Source organism: Drosophila ananassae, chromosome XL, assembly GCF_017639315.1.
Source record: "Drosophila ananassae strain 14024-0371.13 chromosome XL, ASM1763931v2, whole genome shotgun sequence".
Classification (NCBI taxonomy): Eukaryota; Metazoa; Arthropoda; class Insecta; order Diptera; family Drosophilidae; genus Drosophila; species Drosophila ananassae.
Genome location: NC_057931.1, coordinates 4,277,177 through 4,301,251, shown reverse-complemented (window position 1 = coordinate 4,301,251; position 24,075 = coordinate 4,277,177). Strand labels below are relative to the sequence as shown.

The 24,075-nt window shown below is 38.9% G+C and overlaps 1 protein-coding gene and 1 long non-coding RNA gene across 5 annotated transcripts; both read left to right on the top strand.

The window, feature by feature from the left end:
- Positions 1-2,621: 2,621 nt before the first annotated feature.
- On the top strand, positions 2,622-4,579 carry LOC116655276. Of its 4 annotated transcripts, none has more exons than XR_004310412.2 (3): positions 2,622-3,399; positions 3,807-4,232; positions 4,347-4,579. It is a non-coding gene; the product is annotated as an uncharacterized LOC116655276 (long non-coding RNA). The 4 variants fall into 4 exon arrangements; XR_004310409.2 differs by having other exon boundaries at positions 3,807-4,240; positions 4,347-4,578; XR_004310410.2 differs by having other exon boundaries at positions 3,807-4,236; positions 4,347-4,577.
- Positions 4,580-8,477: 3,898 nt separating this feature from the next.
- Positions 8,478-22,729, top strand: LOC6503555 (AF4/FMR2 family member lilli). The gene is given in 7 exon segments (XM_032452886.2): positions 8,478-8,882; positions 9,473-11,271; positions 13,042-13,247; positions 17,146-19,377; positions 19,442-19,886; positions 19,889-19,951; positions 19,983-22,729. Coding segments are annotated over 6 exon segments (5,499 nt in total). The 5' UTR covers positions 8,478-8,882; positions 9,473-9,669; the 3' UTR covers positions 20,934-22,729.
- The last annotated feature ends 1,346 nt before the right edge of the window (positions 22,730-24,075 follow it).

The window sequence follows — 24,075 nt, the reverse complement described above, 5'->3', positions numbered from 1 at the left end:
TAATATATTATATATGTATTATATAAGTTTATTAAGTAAGTTTTTAGTCATAAAAGTATGTGTTTTATAGTTTTTTTTTTTAAATCTATATTTATAACATTTTAGTAAGTTAGTTTTAAGTTATAAGATTATAAGTGTTTTAGTATAAAAATTTTAAATAAGTTTTTATATAATAAGCTTTTTTTAAAGCCCAAAATATATAAAATACTGAAAAGATATTACTTTTTCTTTAAATTTAATAAAATGTTATATAGTTTTTTATGCTTCCGCATAAACTTGATATATTTAAAATAATATTCCCATAAAATGATCATAATGTTATCAAATTACGAATAAAATCGTTGCGAAGTTCTTGTATTACAACCGCTAGTAAGCTAATATGCCGAACGTCTGCGTGTAGGGTATCCCATATTGATAACAATAATAAAACAAAAACCCACAACAAAAACAACGAAAAGAGCCAACAGCGAAAAAGGCAAAGGCGCAGATGACGAAAACGTAGACGCGTCGAAGAGGAGACAGGGAGCGCAGGGAGAGAGAAAGCGATAGAGAGAGAGAGAGAGACGTTGGGAAGGAAGGAAGGTAGAGTGTAGAGCGGAGAGTAGAAGAGCGGCGCGCACACCTGAAAGTCATAACGGGTTGTTGTTCTTGTTGCGATTCGTGTGTTGTTTTTGTTGATGTTGTTGGTTAAAAACAAAAACAAATACAAATAAGTATAGAAGATGGCAAAATGCGAAAGGTGGGTGGCGGGGGTGGCCAAGAGTGGGAGGTAGGGTCAAAAAAAATAAAGAAAAGAAGGAGGAGAAGGAGAAAATGAAATCGCAAGCAAATAAGAACACAAAAGCAAACACGAAAAGCGGCGGCAATGAAGCAAAGCAAACCAAAAAAAAATAAAATAAAAAAATAAATATAAAAAACGAGTTAAAAATTTACACCAAGAACACTGCGAGAAAGAGACAGACAATAGATGCGAATGGGGAGGGGGACAGAGATGGAGAAGGGCAATCCGAGTCACGCGACCCGAACCGAAAAGAAACCCGAAATATTCGCGAATAAAAATATATCAATCACCTCCATCCGTCCGGCTGTCCGTCTGTCCGTCTGTCCGCCTGTCCGTCTGTCCTCCTGTCCGTCTATCGTCCGTTTGAAGTACACATATTTTTTATCTCTAACCCACAAAAAAAAGGAAATATAATCCAGAATATTAGTAATTTCCGCTCGGAAATTCTCATTTTCCGGAAATACATAATTTTTTTATGAAGTACCACTTAAAAAATAGAGAAAATACCCGGAAATAAACATAATTCCTCCAAGAATATTTCCTTTTCTAATTTTAAATCATTTCCAAGTATCATATTTCTTAGAATATAATAATTTTTTAGTTTTAATAATTCATAAATAATAAGACATTATTTTTTATTGTAATTTTTTATTTATAAAGTATCATATTTCTTAGAATATAACATTTTTTTAGTTTTACAAAATATATAACATTAATCGTAGGCCATAAAATTTAATAAATAATAAGACATTATTTTTTATTACAGTTTTTTATTTATTTATTTTTTGTTATACATTTCCACTTAAAGATTTAATAATGAATACATTTTAATAATTTACTGTCAAGGGGGAGGGGGCGGGGGGCTATGGATGGCTGTGTCAGTGGGGTGGTGGGGGGTATGGATGGGCGTGGGAGGCGGGCGAGAGGTGGCAAGCGAAAAACACACAAAATACTGGGCCAGCTAATGCTATCTCTCTCCCACTTGCTAAACTAAACGGCCTGGCCTTGCGCAACGCGCTCGCTTACTCACACATACACTGACAAAAAAAAAATACAACCATACATATACACGCTCATCGGTTTGTGCTCTTTAATCTCCAGAGTCGCCAGAGACTTCTCTCGAAAGGCCCCGCTTCGTGTCGTTTTTTGTTTCGTTTCTCGTCTCGTCTCGTTTCGTTTAATTTCGTTTGCAGCACAACAAGTCTTTTTGAGAGAGGGGGGTTGGGGGGCGGTGGGTGGTGTGTAGAGGGAGAGGGACATACACATACATCTAACTGTTAACCCATTAAGGTCTCTTGAGAGCGAAAAACCTTTTAAAAAACATATTGCTTCTAGATCTCCGATAGATAGAAGCGATCGTAATACTGATAAGGCTATCTAGGGGATCAAATGGGTATTACCCAAAAAAAAAAAAAACTAATCCAATATCACTTTAGAATTAGTCATAGTTACTATTACTAAAAAAAAAACAAAAAATAAGAAAAATGAAAAGCTCTCTAAGGGAATGGAGCGCTCTCTTCCATAAAAGGTAACGAAGAATTCTCTTATTTTGGTATGGCAAGGCTGTTTTGTGGGAATACAATATCTAACAGTTCAGTTTCGCCATCTTGGCTTTTTTTTTTCTCTTTTTTGCGGTTAGGGCACCACGTTGTTAAGAAATTCATCAGCCCAAATATGCTTTTTTATAACCAACAATAATAATAACAATAACAACAATAACGCAACTTACACGACTCGACTTGCTTATCTGGCTCTCTCTTTCTTCCCCCACCCCTCCTCCTCCTCCTCCTCCTACTCTACTCTCTACACCTCTACCTCTTTCTTGCTCTGTCTCTGTTGCTCTTTCTATTTGCGTCCCATTCTTTCGCTTTTCGCACGCCACTCTGTCCGTTGTTTTTTTTTATTTTTTCATTTATTTTTTTTTTTGTTAATTCATTATTGAGGCCAATTGAATTTGTGTGTGTGTTGTATGTATGTGTGTAAGTGTGTATGTGTGTGTGTGTGTGTGCCTAGCAGCGTGCTTGAATGAGTGACGCAGCGACGAAGAGACGGACGGACTGGCCTGCGCTGAGCGAACGAGGGCCTGGCAAGAGACTATGCAACACGTTTAAATATGCGCAACCGACGACGCAGCCGACGGCCAAAACGAACGAACGAAACAGACGAAGAGGGTGAGGGAGAGGGAGACAGCAGAGCAGAGCAGAAATACAAAATACAAAAAAAAACAAACAGTAAAATAAAAAAAAAAGACACTCTCACAGACACAACACTGATGCAAAACTGTACATGTATGTGCTTGTGTACACAAGTAATTTGGAAGAAGAAGAAGCAGCGACGGCGACGGCAGCAGAAGCAGCAGCTGAGCAGAGAGTTTGATGACGTCGCCGGTGCTGCCAAAGTCTAACTGTTCGCGGCTGCCCTCGCTTCCCCCCTCCCCCCACACTAATGCCCTCCCCCCTCCACTCAAGCCCCCATACCACAAAACGCATTTTTCTTTACGTATTTTTTTCGCGTCTTTTTTTTTATCGATAAGTGCTAAACGTGTTGGTTCTTGTTGTTGTTTGGGTCAAGAGTTCGAAAAGGAAGAGTGATCGACTTGTTTAATACCCTATAATTGTGTAAGTATATGGAATTATTATTTATTTTTTTAATTTTATCAACTAAGAACTACGTTTTTAAAGTAAAACCAAAAGAAAAATTAAAAAAAAAAAATTTTGACTCATTTTTAAAGGTTTTTTTTTAATTGAAAGACAATTACTAAACTTAAATTGAAAGCTTAAAAATGATTCATTTGGTTTTTTTTTTCAAGTTTCCAAGAAAACTTAGTAAGCAGAATAAGTTACAAAGTAATTCCATGAATCAGAGAGTATATTTTAGTAAGTACAGAAAGTACAGTTAAAAAAAGCATGCTTTTCAAAGAAAAGGGTACCAATGTGAGAAGAGAAACAACGAAAACTAAAAAAAATGATAATGATACTAAATAATGATCGAGTTAGGGGAATATTAATTGAATTTTCATCGGCAGGTGCTACCCTGGCTGGCGGCTGGGACGACTAGAGTTGCCAGACCAATGTCAGCTGGCGAAGGACAATGCAATGGGAAACTACACAACAAATACTGTTAACGGAGTTCGGCCGTTCTTCTTCAATGCACTTTTGTGTTGAATGGTGTGGGGAGGGGAGAGAGGGATGGAGTTACTTGCAACAAAAGAAGCAACAAACGCGGGATGTAAAGGAGGAGCTGATAAAGGACGTACTTCCAAAAAGGGCTGAAAATGCCCAGCTGGCTTGGCGGAGAAGCGCCAAAAAGAGAAAGGGGGAGGGAGCTCCCATGCAAGAGCGAGAGAAAGCAATAGGAGAGAAAGAGAAGCAGAAACTGCAGCAGAAGCGAATGAAAGTGCATAAAGCAAGTTGGGTAAATTGTGCAACGGTGTTTGTTTGCAAGTGTAAGTGTGAGTATGTATGTATGTATATGTATGTGTGTGTGTTTGCCGACTAAGTTTCTGCTTCTTCTATTTTCTATTTCATATTTGCATTGAAACAACAACAAAAAAAAACACCCGAAGCGGGAAAATTGTAAATGATAAGCAAAAGATGCGGATGCTGATAATCAAGCTGGGGGAAGAGACAACAAAAAAACGAAGAAGAAGAAGATAACTGAAAAACTAGCTGGTGAAAAGTTTAAAAAAACATCTCCATTAACCCATTGATGATGGGTGTTAAAATTTTTATAAATTATATATTTAAGAAATCTAATCTTAAGTCTATAACAATAAATATAAAATTATTAAAAACAATAATTATCTTTGCATTTAATTATATTAGTTCTTGAACCCCTATACTCCATAAATTCAAAAAACCCAAAAAAAAATATAGTCTTTCGAGGGTTAAAATCCGGAAAGTGCGGGGTAGCTTTGGTAGACCATGAAGGTGAAGGGGGGTTGGGGTGTTCAGCTCGCTCAGGTGCTGCGAAAAAGCAAAGTGCAATGTGAGAGGGGCGAGGGGGGAGGCGGGAGAGTATTGTGGTTGCGACGAGTCTAGGGGTTAGACAGAGACAGAGGAGGTAGAAGAGCTAGAACGGATGTCCGGCCCCCCCATTGATTGGCTACGAATAGAACCCGAAAACATAGCAGAATAGAGAGACAACGAAGAAGAAGAACTTCATAATTTTATGTTCATTTCTTAATCAGTTACAGTTATAGTATTTCTTGTTATGTTCTAGAGCCCTAGAGGTTAGGGATCATCCCTATGAGAGGGGGATCTCTTTAGATCTATACGGTAGTATTGATTAAAAACTATCGTATACCTTATAAGATCAATATTTGCGTGAGGTTAGCTCTTAATTGTGAACCCACATTGATAACCACCCTTATAAAGTGATCTGTCATGGTTATTTCATTTCTGGCATTATTTTAACCACCATTTATGGCTTTCATTCCGTCTCTTTCTTTGGCACAGTGTATCTCTATTTCATCTTCTGAGCCGCCGCCTGTCAAAATCAAAGCAATTGGCAGGTCCCACCAAAATCGGCTGCCCTTCAGCGCGCCAACCACCCAACCACCCCCCCCATACATAGACAGGCACATGCATGCAGGCAAAATGCTTAGACATGTTTACATAGCAAAGCGCGCACGAAACGGGGCCTCTCTCATCGTTCGCTTCTCTTTCTCTCTTTCATACATTTATCCTCTCCCTCTCCGTCTCCGTCTCCCTCCCGCTTCGATGATGACGACGACGACGTCGCGGGTTTATCGGTGAATATGCGTGTACATACATGCATCTACCACCACAACTGCATTGCCTCAAATGCACATAACTTTGTACATACATATATACCATAACTTAGAGGGGCTTTACATATGTATGTATGTATAAAAAAAAATAAAATTAAATAAAAAACACAAAATTACGACTTCTATGGAATACGGGAAAGGCCCCCACACACACACACACAAACAGCTGACTAATTAGCAAAGCAAAACACCAAAATCAAAATACCCCCATTCCATATACATATAAAGAGCTAGAGAGAGAGAGTAAGAGGGAGAGGAGAAAGAGAAAGAGAAAGAGAGACACGCAATGGGAGTTCCAGGTCATTCAATGCCCAGGTGACACATGAAACCAAAGCTGCGAGACCTGTAAACAGTATTCCCAGAAAATTTAATAGTAATACATGACAATTATTTGATTAAAAGACTATTGTATACCCTATAATACTATTTTGTAAGATAATAAATTAGTATGACCATAGTCTTTAAATTGTTAGGTTTTATTAAATAAGTATGACCTAATTTTAAGTTTAGGAACTAATAACAGGAAGATATTAGTTTTTTTCATTAAAAAAAATAATTATTTTAGTTAGTAAGTAATATTATGTTACATTTTCTTGAAGATTTTAAAATTATTTTGACCATAGTCTAAAAATTATGATATTTCTTAATATTTAGAGACTTTGTATACCCAACAATGTCATTTGTCAAGATAATTATTAAAAAAGTATAACCATAGTCTGAATATTTAGGTTTTATTAAATATGTATGTCTTAATTTTGAGTTTAAGAACAGGAATATATTAATTTTTTTTTATAATAATATGATTAATTTAGTTAGTTAAAAATAATATATTACATTTTCTGTAATATTTTAAAATTAGTATGACCATAGTCTATAAGTTATGACATTTCTTAACAATTGGAGACCACTTAGTAGCATAAGTAACGGTATCCGTCATAAGAAGTTAAGAAAAAAGATCCTTTTTCTGCAAAATCATAAAAACACCTGTTTTGTCGTAACTGTACTTAAAGCTGCACTTTTTATTTGTCTTTGAAACTGCAATTTCAAACCTTTCCTCTCTCTTCTCTTCTCCTCTCTTTTCTTTCTTTTTTTTTTTGTGTTTTAGGACAATGGAATGCGAGTCTTGGACTCTTGGAACCGGCTAATTAAATTTTTTGGGTAAATGTTTAGAGTCGAGAGTCGACCTTTCGGAGGAGCTGCGCGCAGCTGACACCCACACACTAACAGCCACCCCGGCCCCTGCCAACCAACATACCACCCACCCACCAACACCCGCACCCACACACACACACCCAAAAACACACACACACACATACATATAGACGATGGTCGTCGGTGGACTTCGTGTGCGTTCGCCCGGCTTGTCGTTTCTCGTTTCTCGGTTTCTCTGTCGTCTGGAACGGGGCCTGTCTTTTGAAGCCTTAGCCGCGCGAATAACACGAAACTTCTTGCATTCGCCGGAGCGACCGACCGACCGACCGACCGACAGACAGACAGGGACGGGGCGACAGGAATGTGAGAGGTTAAGAAGGGTAGAGTGAGACGGGGGACGGCCGAATGCTAAGCAGGGGCCTTTGCTTTTCCTTGCCGCCCTGCTGCCAAAAATAGAGACGCCCCCGCCACGCCTCCACCTACACACCCACTGCCCGCCCTCCTATATCCCCCATCCCGTCCCTCATTCCCTCACCTCTACTGTAGCCCTCACACCTCCAAAATACCAATACCATTACCCATTGCAGACCAGCTCTCTAACTGTATGTGTGTGTGTGAGTGAGTACAGGTCTGGTATATAGCTTAAGCTTTCCTTGCACAGTGGGCCAAATTCATTCAAAAATTTTAATATTTTAAAGGGAAAGTTTACGAGTATTAATGGTATTTTATTCTTCTTCTTTTTAAACCTATAGACTAAAGAAGAACGAAAGAAAAACGGAGATTCCTTTGAAAAAGACTTCAAAAACTGGGTCACCTTGACTAAAGTTCAACTTTAATTACAAAAAAAACTTAAAAAAGGTAAATATAAAATTAGGAAACAAAAATTAACTTAAAAAAAAACCTTAAAAAAGGTTAATATAAAATTTAGAAACAAAAAGTAACAAAAATAAAACATAAAAAAGGTAAATATAAAATTTAAAAACAAAAATGAACTAAAAAAAGACTTATAAAAGGAAAATATAAATTAAGAAACAAATATTATATATTTATTTTGATTTATATTGATCTATAGTGCAGATTATATAGAAATATTTATAAACAAAGTAATATTTTCAAAATCAAATTCCTATAAACTCCAAAAATGTTTATGTTTAAATTATTATTGCTTTTTATTTATTATAACAAATTATTAAAAATAAAATATATTTTATCTATAAAATTCTCCTCTAATATCAAAAAGCAAAAAAAGAAGTAGTAGCCGATTGCATAAGCCTCCCGGCCCACTGTAAGTTGTAAAATTCAGCCGACGTCAGCTGCGCAGTCACCGTCGCAGCTTAGACGGCGGTAGAGTGGAGGGGGTGGTGGGTGTGGGAAGAGATGATGATGAAGAAGAAGAAGAAATGCACGAGAGCCGAACAAAAGCAACTAAAAGGCAATAGCAACAACAACAGCAATTCGGCAAAATGTTCGTGGCAGCGTTGCAGCGACGCCGGCAGAGACGTCTATGTGCCGTTGTTGTTGTTATTGTTGCTACTGCTACTGCTTTTTTTTTGATTTTAATTTTTTTTTTTTTTCATTTTCGTGTTTTCTTTTGGGCTCTGCATCCGTAGCGGCTGGCTAGGGAAGCTGCTGCGCTGTCGACGTCGCAGCTGACGTCGCTGCTGGTGTTGCGCTAGTGTGAGTGCCTGTGGCAGGGTGTGTGTATGTGTGCCTGTGAGTGTGTGTGTGTGCCGCACACATTTTTCAGTTGACTTCGTTGAAATAATTTTCGTAACAACGATCACACTCGTTTGTGTATTGCGAAGACGGGAGGACGTACGTCGGCGTCGTCGGTCCACGGTAAAAGCGAATTAAAACGAAAAGCGTAAAGCGGAAAGAGCGCTAAAACAAGCGAGCAACCGAAAACAGAACAAAATCATAACCAAAGTGGCGTTTATTTTCGTTTAATTTTTTTTTTTTTCCTGTTTTAAAAAAACAACAAAAGAATAAAAAAAAAGCGCGCCAATTAATGAGTGAAAGAGTTTCAAGACAAACTAAAAATTAATTTTGAAAAAAATAAATAATAACAAATAAATGTCGGCTCGAATTGTGAATAAAATAATTTTATTTTTTTGCCTACACCCCCATGCTGCAGCCATGCAGTCACCGTTTCTTTGTGTAAGTGTGTTTGAAAAGAAAAAGAGAAAAGAAAAAAACAAAAACCGATATCGTGCAAGAATACATAGATATATATTCTAAACATATATTAAAAAAAAAAAAATATATATATATATATATATACTTGAATGACAAAATAAAAAAGCAACAATGCAATATATACTGTGTGTGAAACAAATACGAAAATGGAATAAGCAGCGAAAGGGGTGGGGAGAGGGGAGAAACAAAAACCAAACTGAGAGCACGTTTTGGATGTCTGTGTGTGTGTGTGCATGTGTGTTTGTGTGCGTGTCTGTGTAATGAGCCGGGATAGTGTGGCCATATCTGTGTCAGCTTGAAGGCGCATGCCGGCTGCTTTAGTGTGCCTGTCTTCCCTGATGTTGTTGTTGTTGTTTTTTTTCATTGTTTTTTTCTAAACATTTTCCAAAAAAAAACTAATAAACTAAAAAATAAAAAAAAAATTAAAAAGAAATTAAGTGAAAACTGAACAAAGAGATTTACGTATAATATAATAACTAAAAAATAGTGAAATTATTTATAAATAAATAACTAAAATTAAATTGTTTATACTTTTTTTTTTGTCCGTGCAGCCAACCAGCCTGAAATGACCAAATTGGCTAACCAAAACAAACTGTGAAAAGAGAGCAAAGAGAGAGAGAGAGTCTAAGAGAGATTAAGGATAAGCCCGAGAAAGAGAGAGGCTATTGAAACCAAACAAGTGAAAGAGTGACAGCAAGACAGAAAGAGAGCAAGAGCGCCTGTGAGAGCAGAGAGAGAGAGCGCTGAGATGGCCAGCGAGGATGTGCAGATCACGAGCGTCATCGATGCCAATGGGCAGCAGTTACCGCTCCACGGTACCGGTCTGGGCGGCCCCCTGGCACCGCCCGTCAAACAGGAGCGTCCGGACGACGCCGAGATCCGTGAACTGGCCGCCAAAATGAAGGAACAACAGAAGCAACAGGCCGCCCAGCAGGCATCCCGCCTAGCTGCCGCCTCCATGCAACATTCAAATGCCGGCACCGCCAACGGCGGTCAAATGCAACCGCCCATCACTAACGGCAATGGCCAGACGAACATCATGTCATATTTGTCCCGCCACCAGAAACTCCCCAACGGTACTATGCAGGTGGTTCCGGCCCTCTCCGCCAATTCATCATCGTCCTCGAATGGCCGTTCCAACGGGGCCATCAATAACGATGGTTCCGGTTCGGAGAAGAAGGGTTCCGGCCCCTGTGACGAGGAGTCTGTTAATGGACACTTTGGCTGGGCGTCCTTTGGGAAAGTGTCCATTCCGTATATATATCGGCAATCGGAGAAATATTGCTCCGTCCGGATGATTGAACTGAAGCTGCTCGGCAAATACCTAAACTGCCTGCATCCGGACATCTATTCCAGTTGCACCTGCGTACGCAGCTACTACATTACGGACGCCGAGGCTCGTCTCTTCATCGAGATCAATCATAAGCACTGTGATGGAGAGTTCGGAAGGGATATCTTCACGCAGAAAGATCTGGTGGTGCGACTGAGTGATGCCTCCAAGTTCTATCAGTTCTTGGATATTTGTTATCGGAAACTGGTAACCGGCAGCAAGACACCGTCCGAGAAGTGCGGCTTCATTAGGATCAACAAGGAATCGGTGGTGCCGTATACGGTTCGTAACAATCAGCAGGTGGTTCCTCTCTTCTACTTCGAGGGTGAAACGGAGAACCTGAAGACCAAGGCGGAGTTGCTTAACGGCTGGGATCTGGCGTATTTGAAGTTCTGCTGCAAGGTCCAGGGCATCCGGAACGAGCTATTCTCCAGCGAAAACGTGGCCGTCATCTCGCTGACGGACATCAAGAGCTATTTCCCCAATGGCACCGAGTTCGAGGACTACTGGCCCAGTAAGGTGGTCGACTCTAATCTCCTGATCGGCAATCGGGCGAATGTCACAAATTCCGTGAACTGGACACGCCAACCCTCGGCCCCACCGCCAAAAGTATCCTCCGGCTCGAGTTCCGGATCGGGTTCTGGGATCGGGTCCTCATCCTCGGGTAGTGGTGGAGGCGGCGGTTCTGGTAGCAGCCAGGTCTCATCCAAGGCACAGCATGCCTCGGCCGTGTCGGCAGCGGCCGCCCAGCAGCAGCATCTCATGAAGCAGCGAGCGGCGGCCGTGGCGGCGAACGCCAATGGAGTGGCGAATGCGAATAGCTTTGGAGCCTCACAGGCGGCAGCGGCAGCGGCGGCGGCCTTCAACTCCCAGGCAGCAGCGGCGGCAGTGGCCTCGGCGGCGATGCTCCAACAGACCCAGGGCACCAATCGGATGCTCTCCCAGGCCACGGTCCAGGCCTTGGCCAACAGTGGCTGGATGTCCGGCCAGAACAACCTGCAGCTTCACGCCCAGATGATGGTGAGTATCGATAGTCGTAGAAAGGATAGCGATGGTAGATGGCGATCCTGGATAGCGGTGGTACATAGAAAGGATAGCGATAGTGGAAAGCGATGGTAGATAGCGATGGTAGATTGCGATAGTAGAGAGCGATAGTTCATAGAAAGGATAGCGATGGCAGATAGCTATCCTGGATAGGGATGGTACATAGAAAGGATAGCGATGGTGGATAGTGATGGTAAATAGAGATCGTGAATGGGGATGGTGGATAGCGATATTTTACTTATCTGAAGATTAAAACTATTGTAAAGTCAATATCTTTAGTTTCTTTTCTTATAGACCTCATGGAGTTCTGTATACCTTATAAACAATATTATATTATTTGTTTATTCTCGACTTTTTCTGTAATCAAAGTTTAGTATTTACAAGATCCTATGTTTGTTTGGTAAAGAGTTTGGCTTTTAACCAACCTATTGTTTACATGAAGTTTAAATATTTATAAGATATTTTTCCTAAGATTATTCCTTTTTTTTATCGTTAAATAAACTTGTTTTTTCGAGTTACGGTTCATGGGAATTGCAAATCGCATACTTGCAACTAAAAAAGATTTAAGAGTTTCTATAAATTGGGTCAAAGCTTAGAATCTATTTAACAAAACATGTTTTTTCTCGATCTTCGAATAAACAAACTTGAGCTGACTTTTACCAATAGTGGTGTGTGTGTGTGAGTGTGTGTGTTGCTCATCATTGAGAAGAAACTGTGTGTGTGTGTGAGAGAAGGCGATCGGTAAAAATAGAGGTGGTGGATAGTGGTGGGGTTTTGACACAGAAACTTACATGCTGGGCTATATATACATTACATACAATTACATACATGTCTATGCATGTATGTACATGTTTGTTCCAGCAGATTTTTCTTTTTTTTTTGTTGTAACAGTTTGGCAACAACGACACAGCAGCAGCAGCAGCAGAGGCGGCAATGTTAGCTTCAGTTTGAGAAACTAGGTCAACCAGCGTGTGCATAGGAGAGTGGCTCCATCTCCCCATCTCCCTCTATCGCGGCCCCTCTTCGGCCATCTCTTTCCCACCCCATAACTCCCTCTCGTTTTAACCAGTACATAACATATACCATATGTATGTTAGCAACAACCTGTTGATGTTGATAGTGATGCTGTTGTTGCTACCACAGTAGTACTTCTTTAATACCGATAGTTTCTATTATTTGTTTATACAGGCAGGCTATCCCTTAATAAATTAATGTTATAATAGAACATGAATTAAACTGATACGATTTATTATTTGCAATCTTATCGGAATCCGTCTGGCAATACGACGAATATTTTTCTACAAATCGTTCTACAAATAACTCGCCTCTTGTTATTACAGTTATTTTTATCTCAAGTTGATTATGAAAACAAGTGGTAGCTCTTAACAATTAAGGCATAACCATTTCGAAAATGTGATACAAATTCTTTAATGGCTTTTTATTTCATTGAATGTGCCATAATTATATCATTAGTCATATACGATAGTTTTTCGTTCAATTTATTCACAAGATAATGCATCTCTAAGTCAGCTTACTCTTCTCATCACTAATTATCGAGATAGAGATGATGGGTAGAAAGTATCCTTTGTGTGTCACTAGGATATATCGATTGAAATTATTTATGGGATAAATAAACTTTTTGAAGTTTTCTTTCTTCTTTAATGACTTAAAGTTAATAGATTTTTATTAAATATAGTTAGTATACAATTTAAATAGATTTTTCGCACATTCTTGTTACTTTTTTAGGCCCAACAGACGCACGCAAATGCCAACCGCGTGGGAAGCTATCGGGAGCACATGAACAACCTGATGATGAGCGGCAGCAGCCGGCAGCCGTACTCCTACAACAATCCCGCGATCTCCATGTCCTCGGTGAACAGTCATAGTGGCGGCGGTGGCAATGCCCCACCGCCCCTTGTCCGTTCGGCGGCTGGCCAGAATGCCAATCATATGTAAGTTCCATACCACAGTACTCTATCGCTTAACGAATTTTTTAAATCTCTCCTCCCGCTACTGCGTCCTCAAAAAAAAAAAAAAAAAAAAAATCAAATCAAAAAAAATAATAAATTCCAAAGTTCTTATTAATTTGACGTACTTTAAATACAAAAATTATATTAATTTTGATTGAGTTTTCGTTAAAAAAATACTATATTAAATCTATTTGGTACGTTGATTTTATTTGAATCTCGGATGAATGAAAAAAAAAATGCGCAGAATTGTGTTTTTCAAATTTTGTTGTAATTCGTTTTTGCCCAAAACCAGAAAAAAAAGTTCTTTTTTTTATACTTAAAAATATTCTTACTATATTTTTCGCTGTTTATTATATGTATTACTATACACATTTTTTAATTATCAAGTCGCTCTAAGGGTTGAGTTCTCAATGTCTAGGCATTTGATGCATTTTTGTATGTATTGTAACTATCGATAAATTTGATAAAATAGTAAATAATGCTTAGTAGCAGTAATCGAGCGTAATCGATAGTAATGCTGGGTGTAGTTTGGGAGAGATGACATCTATCCGATAAAGATCTAGACATTGAGAAATCTCTGCTTTGAAATTCCATCAGGGTGTCCAAAAAAAACACATGATTTTAAATTTCAGGACAGCCAAATATTTAATTTTGTTGTTCTTTCTATTTTTTAATCTATTTTTTTTATTGTATTCTCTTCTCCAAAACTTGCACCGTTTTTTTTTTAAATACACTTCTAAATGTTAGAAATAAACGGGTTTAAAAAAAAAAAAAAAAAACTATCGGCGTTTGTGCACGCATTTATTTAATAATTTTTTAAAAATTAAACTTCTTGATGTGTATTTTTTTAAGAAATAAATAATAATTGTTTCTTGCATAACATTTCTCTTTCTGCTATTTTTGTTTGTCATGCTACAGTTTAAATAATTTTTTTTTTAAAACCAACAAAAATATTAAAACTTTTTTCTACATTTCTTCTATTTGCTGTTGTTCTTGTTGTTGTTGTTGTAGTTGTTTCAAAATCCAAGCCAATCAAAAACCGCACAATAATTAAACTCACAAAATCGAGAAAAAAGAAAACTGAAAATACCAAAGATAGAAAGAATGTCGGCATTCGCAGAATTTGATTTTATGTTTTTCAAAATAGAAATTCACATTCATAAAGAAAAAAAAAGCCTCCGGAAAAAAAAGATATCCCATCCCTCCTGTCCCATCCCTAACTTCTTCTCCATCCCGTCTGGTCCCATCCCTAACTCTTCCTCCTTTCTCCTTCCTTCCTCTTCTCCATCCCACGAATTTTAACAATTTTTTACCCCAAAGTCCTTAAAAAAACATGAAATTGTTACTAACCGTATCGAAACGAAAAAAAACCCAACTTTTTTGCAAAAAATACTTTACGAGCTTTTTGTTCTCTCTTCTTTTTCATTTTTTCGGGTCTCCAGATTCCTAACCTCTTACGGCATGCATTAGGGTGGCTCTCAATAAGACAAACAAAAAAATATATATATACCCGGTATAACGGTAACACGGACTAAGGCGCGCGAGACTACGTGGAATATCCATCCCCGCATAAAACCCGATTAACACACCAACACACACCCATACGCCACATCACATACTTTCACAAAAAAAAAGAAAGAAAGAAAAAAAGAAAATTATAAAAAATATATATATAATATATATATTTAGAAGCCTAGTAGAACTAAACCCCAACACACACACAAACACACACATGCCAAGTGCCCACGCATCCTGTACATACATACATCATGTTGTAGAGTTCTCCTTTAGAGCACATACATATATAAAATATATACATATATTTTTAAAATTAATTTACTTAATTTGTAAAACCAATATGGTAATATCCTATCACTAGAAATTGCATGAATAAAATTAAGTGGGATGATCATGAAACTGATTTTCGATTGTATTTCGATAGCCAGTGTGGCCAAATCAATAAAAAATACAAGTACGATGGCTAGTGTGACCAAAATCAATTCAAAAATCAGTTTCTGTAATCCATTTAATCATAGAATTGAATTATAAATAAAGTTTAATATACATACAAAAAAAAAAGTAGAATAAAAAAAAATTTATTAAAAAAATATATATGTATTTGTTTCTTTTCTTGTCTGAAAATGGATGATAATTTTACGTTATATAACAGTCTAATCCCTTTTTTTTTGTGGTTTTTTCTCTTATCTTACTTACCATTTTTCTCTTAATTGCTCTATTTTCAAGTTTTTTTTTTCGACTTTTTCTTCTTTCAAATAATAATCATAATAATGTTTATTAATTTTTCACTATTTTTTTTTTTTTTTGGAGAGACGAAATGTTAAAAAAAAAAAAAAGAGGAACTACAACATATTTTGAAAAACATAAATTCGCATATATGCTAAAAAAAAAAATAATAATATATTTATAAATATATTAAAAAAAAAAGAAAACAAATCCCCAACAGATTTCAATCATATACTGTTTTTAAGATAATATTTAATAATATGAAAGTGACACAAAAATATATCTACATTTATTTTTTATGGCTGTGTGTACTGACTACCCCCCCTAATGTTATCTTGTTGCGCGCACACACACACACACAAGCATACACTTACATTCACACATAAACACACACACACACACACACACATAAGCGTGGTATGACTCACGTTTTAAAGAAATATTAAAAAATAAATACAAAAAATGGAAAAAAATGCGGCAACAACTACAACAACAAGTAACAACAAGCGAGAACAAGCTTTTTAAATTGGTGGTGGCAGGTTTTGTTAAACAATTTTTTTTTTGTATTTTTTTTTTGTTAACCCCGTTTGGCCCCACCTTTTAACCCCCCGCCCCTTCCGGTAGCCCTTCACCTCTCTCATACAAACACACACATACAGAGAGACAAAGAGAGAGAGAGACAAAAATATATATATCAAGAAAAGATACAGTGCAAAAATCCTAGATACATTATATATAATGCGTGTTATAGGTTAAAAAAAATAAATACAAACAATTGTAATTACCAGTCAGAAAAAAATCGATTCACAAAACACACAAAAAAATGTTACAGAAATACATTAAAGTTGAAGGAGAAGAGAAGCAGACATTAAAAATTGTGTACAAATTTTTAAGCTTTTTTTAGTATTTTTTTTTGCTTTATTTTTTTTTATTTTTTTTTTCAAAAGCAGCTTATTTAACAAAAATTGTTTTTGACATTCGATTTCACAAACACATTCAAAAACACACATCCCTAAATAAAATAAAGAGAAAGAGAGAGAGAAATAGAAAGAACAACATAGGGGAGAGAGAACAATAATTAAACAAATAAGAACAATTAAATTAAAAAATATTTTTTATTGAAAAAAAATAAAGAAAAAAAGATAATGAGGGGCTTCAAATCAATACCGATTATTATATATATCGCCATCATTTGTTCTCATCGGCAGAAGTCGAGCGGACTCGAAATCGAGATATCGATGTCTCCGATATGTTTAAATATATCGTCAAAGCAGTGCGGCTAAAGAAGAAGAAGATGATGAGGATGAGGAAGAGGAAGAAGTGGAAGAGGAAGAGGAAGAAACTAAATGAGAAGAAGGAAGAAGAAGAAGAAAGCGCGCCCTGGCTAAAATTCAAATTTTTTGAAAGAAAATCAAAATAAAAATAAAAATCAAAAAAGACAATGTTTAAGTTTAATAGTTTAGTTAATGAGCAAGCCAATTACAACAAAATCGATTTGAAAAATGCATAAATTAACCAACAAAACGAAAAAAACAACAAAAAAGAGAAAAAATAATGTAAATAAAAACAAAAAGATTAAAAAACAGCAAAAAAAAAAAAAGAGAAAATCGTCATGTATTGTATATAATGTTTCTAGGTCGAATGTCGAGCAGACACTGGTGCAACAGCAACAACAACAACAACAACAACGCACATTTAACAGCCATGCCACACAACAACAACAACAACACCATAACCAAAGCAAAAACAACAACAACAATAGCAACAACAACAACAACAACAATGCCTCAGCAGCCGCCGTGGCAGCAGCAGCAGGATACGTCCAGGCACTGCTAGGAGGAGGAGGCGGAGGAGGTGGTGGAGGATCAGGAACACCCGGATCCGGCGGAGTGGGCGTGGTGGCGGGAGGTTCCAGCCTACAAGGAGGCGGAGGAGGAGGAGGAGGGAATGCCTTCAACTACAACCTGCCCTCCACCCGAGCGGATTACACCAATCTGGCATTGTGGAATCAACTGACACCCGCCCAGAGGTTGCTCTTCAGTCAGCAGCTCAAGGGTGTGGCGGGAGGAGTACCAGCTGGAGGGGGAGGAGGTGGAGGAGGTGGCTCTGTAGGAGGAGGCTCCACCGTAGGAGGCCCTAATGCCACCACCCATTCCAGTGGAGGATCAAAAAACTTTCCAGCTTTGCCTTCCCTGCCTTTGGATACGGATCTGATAACCATGTTGGACTACAATAATCCCAACAAGAAAAAGGCAGTAGGAGGATCAGCTGGAGGAGCAGGATCTGTTGGAGGATCCACCGGAGGAGGTACATTTACGAAACCCAATGTCCCACCCCTAATCCCCGATGGCGGAGCTGAAATAAGTCTGACCAAGACCAGTCGAAGATCAGGAGCCAGCGAGGCATCCTCTCAAGGAAATGGTAGTGGCACCACCATACCCCTTAACTCCACCCAGGCCCTCGAGGATTTTGAAAAGAAATTCACCGTGATGACGGATGAAATGCGAGCTGTGATCCAGAAGGTACTGGCCAATCCGGATCTCTCCACCTTCATCCAGACGAACTCCGGGAATCAGAGCCACCATCAGAATGCCAATCATCTTGGTTCGTCGTACATCTCACCGCCGATGTCACCGGCGGTGGGTGTTATTGGTGGTGGTCCTGGCGGATTGGTTTCGAACAACAATGTGGCCACTCTGACCTTGGCCTCCAATCCGAATGTGACGATAACCCCACAGCTGCCAGGACACTTTCTCCATTCGCCGTCCAGTTCATGTTCCAGTTCCAGTGCCTCCAATACAGCGGCATCTCCACTGGGGAATGGCAGTAGCAACAGTGGGAGTGGTGGTTCTGGGATGTCCTCTAACGGATTATTGGGAGGATCACTTGGTTCTGGAACGGGAACGGGATCGGGATCGGGAACAGGATCAAGTGGGCGACAAAAGAGTGTCATTTGTTCCACAAAAAGTAATAATCTACCGATGGCCATACTAACATTGGCTAATAATTCTGGTCGGGATCAGGTCAGGGGTAGGGGTGGTTACCACCACCAACAGCAACAACAACAACATCATCTTGGGGGTCAACGTCAGTCACACAGCCATCACAACCATCATAGCAATATTAGCAATAACAATAGCCTTAATAGTAATAATAATAATAATAGCAATAGTAGCCAACATCCGGCAGCCACTGATGTTATCGATTTGTCCTCCTCCCGAAGGTCCTTGGCCGCCTCGGCCGCCTACTTGCAGCAACAGTCGGCGGTTGCCGCCCAGCAGCAACATCAGGCCGCCGCCGCGGTTGCCCAACATCAGCGCCTGGCCGCCGTAGCCGCCCATCATGCCCAACAGAATGGCAGGAGTGGCGGTAGTGGTGGTGGTGGTAATAACTCCACCAGCAATTCCGGCAATTCATCATCCTCCGGTGGTAATTCAAATTCATCTGGTAGTGGCAACAACAACACCTCATCCGGCGGCAACAATAATTCTGGAAGTAATTCTGGTAGCAACAGTTCTGGTGGTCCTGGTGGAGGTGCTGGATCGGCGAATAGTGCGTCCATGAATTTGCAGCGACATGCCGCCATGGTGCATGCCCAGGCGGCGGCGGCCAGTGCCTCGGATAGTGCCCAGAGGCTATGTGTTATACCGGAGATACCCACCAATAATATGAATATGACGCCGTACAAGGTGCAGAGGGTGTGCGTCGATAAGCATCTGGTGCCGTGCATCAATATGAAGGCATATAATGATTCCGAGCAGCTGATGACCCTCATTGAGTTCCAGAAGAACTTTTTTCCGTCAGTGCCGTTGGATCATTGCAAGCGTCTGATTGAGGCGCTCGGAGTGGAGCTCTACAAGGCGAATAGGTGAGTTTTTCGAGTGAGATTCTTAATCATTCTTATGTAATTAATATCCTTAATATCCTTTCAGACGACAGGTGCAAATCCTAATGGAGTACGATCGTGGTTATAATGAGAATATGCCGCTGGTACAGGTCCGGGACATCATCAAGTATATGACACAGTTGACGTTCATGACGCGCGAACAGCCGCCGGCTAAGAGGACGCGAACGAGCTAGGAATTAAGCTGGGGAGCACAACATTTGCCACCAACAACAACAACAACAATAATAACACCAACAAAAACAATAACATCAGCAACAACAACATCAACATCATCAAAGGCAGAAATAAGAATCAAAGAAGATAAAACAGAAGTAGCAACAACAAGAGGAGGAGGAGGAGGAGGAGGATCAGGACTAGGAGGAGTAACTTCTGGTAGAAGACGCGCCCTAACACCGCCACCGAATCTAAGTGGAGAAATGAGTCGGCGTAGGGGGGGGACATTAGCTCCACCGCCAGCACCAGCACCAGCACACCACCACCAACACCACCACCAACACCAACATCAACAACACCATCACCAGGACAAGCAACATCAGCAACATAAAGAGAAACAACAACATTATCAGACACACAACAGCAGCAACACATACGAAATGTTGTACTCCCACAACCAAGCACACCCGCAACACCACCAGCAGCAGCAGCAACATCATGAGCAGCAACGCCTACAGAAGAAGCGACAACATGCCGAGAACAAAAGCAACACATCCTCCACCAGCAGCAGCAGCAGCAGCAGCACCTCGAAAACGGCTGCCCAAAAGATGGCCGAAGCAGAGCATGCCTATTTGTCCAATTTGTATGGCAAGGCGGCTGCTAGTATGTTGAGTCCACCTTTAGGAGATTGGAGCCACGACCAGCAGCAGCAACATCAGCAACAGCAACAGCAGCAACAGCAGCAACAGAGGCAGCAACGGAGGGCAGCAGCTATGGCGCAACAGGTGCCACCACAAAGGCACATAATGCATCGGCGGCATAGTGTGTGTGCGGCGGGATTGGCCAGCTTGTCATCAGCCACGTCCAGTGGCCATCATCCAACTGGGGCGGGAGGAGCAGCCGCCACATCGCCAACATCGGCGGCAGCAGCTGCTCTAGCGGCAGCTTCCTATTACGGCAGTGCGGCAGCAGCTGCAGCGGCAGCATTTACGGCTCCATACCACCACCCGCACCACCATCCTGCAGGACATCATCACCAGCAGCAGCAGCAGCAGGCGCAGCAGCAGCAACAGGCACAGCAGCAACATCAGCAACAGCAACAGGCGGCACTGCATCATCCTTTGGCTCCCGGCGGGCATCATCATGCCGCTGCAGCAGCCGCCGCAGCTGCCGCCGCCCATCACCACCACCACCATCATGCTGCAGCAGCGGCAGCAGCAGCAGCCGCAGCAGCAGCAGCAGCGGCAGCAGCCGCCCATCATCATACGCATGGCGGGCAGCCATCACCGACGATATATCCGCCAACACCGCCGCCATCGGCACCGTGGGTGCATCCCTGGTATGCGGGGGATGCGGCCTTCTGAAGGTCATCGGTGGTACGCCAGGGGTACAGCAGCAGCAGCAGCAGCCGCAGCAGCAGCAGCAGCGGGGGTGGCAAGGTCAAGGGCAAGGTCAAGGCCACAAAACCATTGTAAAGTAGAAAGTTTTTTTTTTTTTTATCGCTAGACTTGTAAGACTATTTATTAACAAAAAGAGGTCGTGTTAAATATATATATATATTTTTTTTTTTTGAAAGTGCCGCCATAGGAGCTGGACACTAGGGGGCGGGGGAGGGCAGGGGCGGGGGCATAGAGGGGGGGTATGTAATTTTTTAAGTAGGCTAACTAAAACAATTTCTGGGCATTATATGCCGTCTAAACAATAATCAATAATATGACTTAAAAAATAATTAAAAAGAAAAAAAAACAGCTGCTTGGATTTCGTTTTTTGGACAAAAAATTAAAAAAGAAAAATAAAAATAATTAAAACAAAAAAAAAAACTACAAACAACAGCAACTCAAAGAACTGATTAAGATTTATTATCAAAAAAAAAAAAAACTAAAAACTAGAAACAAAATTAATGAAAAAAAAGAATGAAAGAAAAATGATATAATTTTTTTTTAATTTTCTTAAATTTAATTTTCGATTAATTACAAAATGAAACAAACAACAAACAGTCTTTTTCTAGCAATATTTACATACACTAACAGATATACATATATACAGATATACATGTTATATGCTATATGCTATATACATATGTAATATATAATCCGTAAGAGATCGGCCGATATATAATCTATATATTGCGAGAGCAGGAAATTTAATTTCTTGCATAAAAAACTTACATCAAAAAAGAGAGAGAGAAGATGAGAGAAATCTTAAATTAAAATTTAAATTAAAAACAAACTATTTCAAAAGTGAGTCAAAAAAAAAAAACAAACACTTTTTTTGTAAGCTAGTTAAAAAATAAAAAATAAAACAAAAATTATCATTCGAGCAGCAGCAAAAAAAAAGAAATGCATAAAAAATCCTAAGAAACTTCTTTCCAAAATCTTTAAAAATAAAAAATAACAAAACTATGAAAACATAAATCTATAAATAGTAAGCTAAAAAAAACTCAAACAAAAAAATAAGAAAATAAGTAAATGAGTAAAAAAAAAACCGAAAACTATGTTAAAAACATACAAAAAACTAAAGTTTAAAATGCAACATATAAAAAATAAAATAATTAAATAATACAAGAAATGAAAGAAGAAGAATACGATGTTATATACGATGTATGTATATCGAAATATATATGTATGTATGTGTATGAAATACTTGAAGAAATATCCGTTTTATGGATTTAATTAATATTTTTTTTTTATTATTATTACTTTATAAATAATATGACAAAAAACAGAAAACATAAATATTTATTTTTTTCTTTAAATTTGATTTTCAACCAAAACCCCCGATATTGTTGATTTTATTTTATTTTTTCCATAAATATATATATAACTTTCTCCACCAAGAAGCTCAATAAATCATTATAATTAATTATTATTTTTAACGCTGTTATTTAAATTACAAAATTACAAAATTACATAATTCGGGCGACTTGTTTTTAAACGAATTTTAGTTGTAAGTCCCGAAAGAAGAAGAAACAAACAAAAGAATGGAAAAAAAACAAACAGACATTAAGCAAACAAGTTTATAATTATCATTATTAATTAATTGTTAGTTGAAGAAGCCGTCAAAGTATTTATCAAAGTGTGTTTTCATTTTTGCCAGTGCAGCATCAAAACTAAAACATAACAGAAAATAAAGAAATGAAGCAACCCTAAAATGGAAATTACCCAAAGTCTTTTCTTTGCGGCGGAAAACTCTAAAAAATAATTACTTTCAGTTGGAAAATTTTAGCCTAACAGAGAGCTTTCCAGAAAGCTTTTCATGGAGGGGTTTTCAACAAAGGTAAGTTGGAGGATTTTCCTCAAAAAGTTTCGTCTTTCGAGGTAATTGGATTTATTTTTATGAAAATATAATACTTTCAGAATTAAAAAAGACAGAAAGGTTCAGTAAAAATCATAGAAATAAAATAATCGATAAGAATCGATATTTTCGATAACTTTACTTAGTTCCGATAGCCACAACTCGGCCAATTTTCATCCGATCGGGATATAATATGCCATTTTGTGATCAGGAAAGGAATCTCCTCCATTCCTCATTCAAAATAAAGCTTAAATGTCGATTTTCAATTTTTCGAAATTTTGCAAGGGGTTCCCCTATATAAAAGTGCGGTTTTCCACTTTTCCCGCAGTTCGCCTCCTTCCGGAAGCCACAACTCTGCCAATTTTCATCCGATCGGGATATAATATACCATTTTGTGATCAGGGAAGGAAGCTCCTCCATTCCTCATTCAAAATAAGGCTTAAATGTCGTTTTTAAATTTTTCGAAATTTTCCTAGGGGTTCTCCTATATAAAAGTGCGGTTTTCCGCTTTTCCTCAGTTCGCCCCCTTCCGGAAGCCACAACTCTGTCAATTTTCATCCGATCGGGAAGAAGTATACCATTTTGTGATCAGGGAAGGAAGCTCCTCCATTCCTCATTCAAAATAAGGCTTAAATGTCGTTTTTAAATTTTTCGAAATTTTCCTAGGGGTTCTCCTATATAAAAGTGCGGTTTTCCGCTTTTCCTCAGTTCGCCCCCTTCCGGAAGCCACAACTCTGTCAATTTTCATCCGATCGGGAAGAAGTATACCATTTTGTGATCAGGGAAGGAAGCTCCTCCATTCCTCATTCAAAATAAAGCTTAAATGTCGATTTTCAATTTTTCGAAATTTTGCAAGGGGTTCCCCTATATAAAAGTGCGGTTTTCCGCTTTTCCTCAGTTCGCCCTCTTCCGGAAGCCACAACTCTGACAATTTTCATCCGATCGGGATATAATTTACCATTTTGTGATCAGGGAAGGAAGCTCCTCCATTCCTCATTCAAAATAAGGCTTAAATGTCGTTTTTAAATTTTTCGAAATTTTCCTAGGGGTTCTCCTATATAAAAGTGCGGTTTTCCGCTTTTCCTCAGTTCGCCCCCTTCCGGAAGCCACAACTCTGTCAATTTTCATCCGATCGGGAAGAAGTATACCATTTTGTGATCAGGGAAGGAAGCTCCTCCATTCCTCATTCAAAATAAAGCTTAAATGTCGATT